General features: G+C 34.9%; 1 protein-coding gene across 1 annotated transcript in view; it reads right to left on the minus strand.

Annotated features, from left to right (window-relative positions):
* LOC110034025 (serine/threonine-protein kinase D6PKL1-like) overlaps positions 1–2686 on the minus strand; it is a 54918-nt gene that overhangs the window by 51315 nt on the left and 917 nt on the right. Inside the window, 1 exon segment of the mRNA XM_020738257.1 lies at positions 2593–2686. This exon segment is cut by the window's right edge and continues 1 nt beyond it. Within this exon segment, the coding sequence (XP_020593916.1) occupies positions 2593–2686 (94 nt within the window).

Consider the following 2686-nt stretch of genomic DNA (forward strand, 5'->3'; position numbering starts at 1 on the left):
CTCTAGTATACATATCTTTAATGACTTGAATATAAGTCATATCAACACCTTTCTTCTCAAGAACTCTCCAAAGGATATCTCTTGGAACCTTATCGTAAGCTTTTTCTAAATCAATAAAAATCAAATGTAGATTCTCCTTATTATCTTTGAACTTCTCCATCAAACCTCTCAATAAAGGTGTAGGTTTTAAATTAAAGTAAAATCATGTTACTTTATGGAATGTGATGGTATTTTATCAGTACTTAATTTACTTTGCAAATTGGTCATTTTATGTTGAAATTCGTTATGAACCCATAATGGTCCTGGAGAGCTATGACTTCAAATATCTAGCGAATACCACACTAACCTATAGGGTGAAGGAAAAGTAGTTCTTAGGTTAATGCAAATAAGTAGGGAGATAAATTGTAATGAGTGTAAATTGGGAACTCTAAGGTGACAGGCTAGAATCCTAACCAATTTGATCTAGAATTAATAAATTAAAGCTAGGTTAGCCAAATTGAGTGCATGATTTGGTGACTCTAGGGTGACAAGCTAAAATGGTAACCAAGTAATGTAGGATTTAAGAAATTGAAACTAGGTTTACTTAACTTCTTTATGCACTCGAAAGAGAGAAAAAAAGATATATGCTCCTGAAATTGAGGGCATGATTTGGTGACTCTAGGGTGACAGGCTAAAATGGTAACCAATGTAATGTAGGGTTTAAGAAATTGAAACTAGGTTTACTTAACTTCTTTATGCACTCAAAAGAGAGAAAAAAAGATATATGCTCCTATTTGTCACATGTTTATTTAAAAATTCTAATTGATTTACAACTACACTAGCTAATAGTTTCATTACAAGTGGAGGGAACCTCTAATTAGCTTGAACTTTATGCTTCATTTAGCTTAGCGTATTTAGTTTATTAGGAACTTAGAAGAGTAGAAGTAGTTTAGTAGGATCCCCTAACACATTTTACATCAACTAAATTTTCAAGCTAAGATTTTTTGAAATTGGCTAGAACTTTTCTGAGTCATTTAAAATTAATGGTTTTCCATGTGGGTTTGATACTCTGGGTTTAAAGAACATCCTATATTACTTGAGCGATATGTGCACTTATATTTATACCTAATGAATAGTATGTAAACGTGGTAAATTTTAAGTGATATAATTTATAAAACTCATTTTAAATATAACATTTCATCTCAATCTCACTAGGTATACCGCAGAGTTACTAGCGGTCAAGTTTTTGACATCATTGTCTGGGAAAACGACAGTTAATTTAACTTAAGAAAAAATTTAGTTGAACTTATTAGACTTAAATTTGAAAACTGTAGTGTTATTTTATAGTGTTTTTTAGGTATTGTGTGCCTTTTAAAAGAGAAAATTCAAAATAATATTTTTGGGTGTGTGACGTGTTTGATATTTATCTTATTAGTTTAGTCTTTAGAATTGAATATTTAGTTCAGGTGCTGCAAATCTTGAATCCTACAACTTAGAACTAGAGAAAATTTTCAGGAGGATTAGAAACTAGAAAAGATTTCAAGAATCTGCTGTAGAAATGACGAATATTCATGAAGCAGATATGCTGACTATTTTAATTTCTCTCAAATAACATATATTGTGAGAACATTAGATCAATTTGGGAAGTGTCAACCTCAAGCACCCCAAGTCATTGAGGAAAGCTCATTTGGACAGTTGGTTGACACTAGCTCTGTTGAAACTATCCATGAGATAAACAATCGCTCAAATAACCCATATTTCAATTATTACAATCCAGACTAGGAAAAACATTCCAACGTTAATAGGGAAGTTTTTTTTTTCTTTTTCGGTTGTAAAAAAGGGAGATGAGGGGTGCGTGAAAAACAATGAGACGGAGTGGAGAAAACAAGGAGTGGGACAGCTTATCATCGTTGGGTTGGCAAGAGAGACGGTAGTGAGGTGGAGTTGGTTGGAGCTTGGAACGGCTCGGTGAGAGGAAGAGAGGGTCTTTCGGCTTGCGAGTGTGAGAGAACAAGAAAGGTTTTTTTGCGGCATGAGGAAGGTACGGTAGTTGGTGCATGTGAGAAGGCGTATGACTTTTTTCGCCGGTGGGAAGGGTGGCCGACAGCGTGCAGCATGTGGAATGGCCGGCACATGGGATGACTAGTGTGTGTGCCGAGTTCGGCATGTGCAGAGGAGCACATGATGGTGAGTGAAGACGAGAAGGATAACTTAACCGAGAGGTATTTCGTGTAAAAATAAAGTTTAAGTTGCCGGATATGTAAATATCAAAAGTTTATTGTGCTATGTATGTAAGAACCACTTTAGAAGGGATTTTTATTTAGTATGGTAACGTTTTGTTCAACTAACAACATGCAGAAGGTAGGCACTCAAGGTCGTTCTTTTAATGTTCATTGACCTTAAAAAAAAATTCAAATAACAAATAACAAAAGGTTTGATAATAAAAAAGGATTCTTCCATCTCATGGGTACCGAATTATTAATTTTAATGAGAAACTTTCCTTTGAGAACAAATTTCTATAACTGAAAAAAAAAAAAATGCAATTCTATGATCGCGATCAAGTTATCAGAGAAAATTATAAACAAATACCAATTCAGACCGTTCTGATCCTACCTGGCTGCCTGCTCAGAGAAACATTTCCCGGGCTGCCTCTGCCGCAGAGCATGTAGGTCTCCCCCTGGGCAGTACTCCATCACCAAGCAGGAAT

The sequence above is a fragment of the Phalaenopsis equestris genome, unplaced genomic scaffold (assembly GCF_001263595.1).
Source record: "Phalaenopsis equestris unplaced genomic scaffold, ASM126359v1 Scaffold001329, whole genome shotgun sequence".
In the NCBI taxonomy this organism is placed as follows: domain Eukaryota; kingdom Viridiplantae; phylum Streptophyta; class Magnoliopsida; order Asparagales; family Orchidaceae; genus Phalaenopsis; species Phalaenopsis equestris.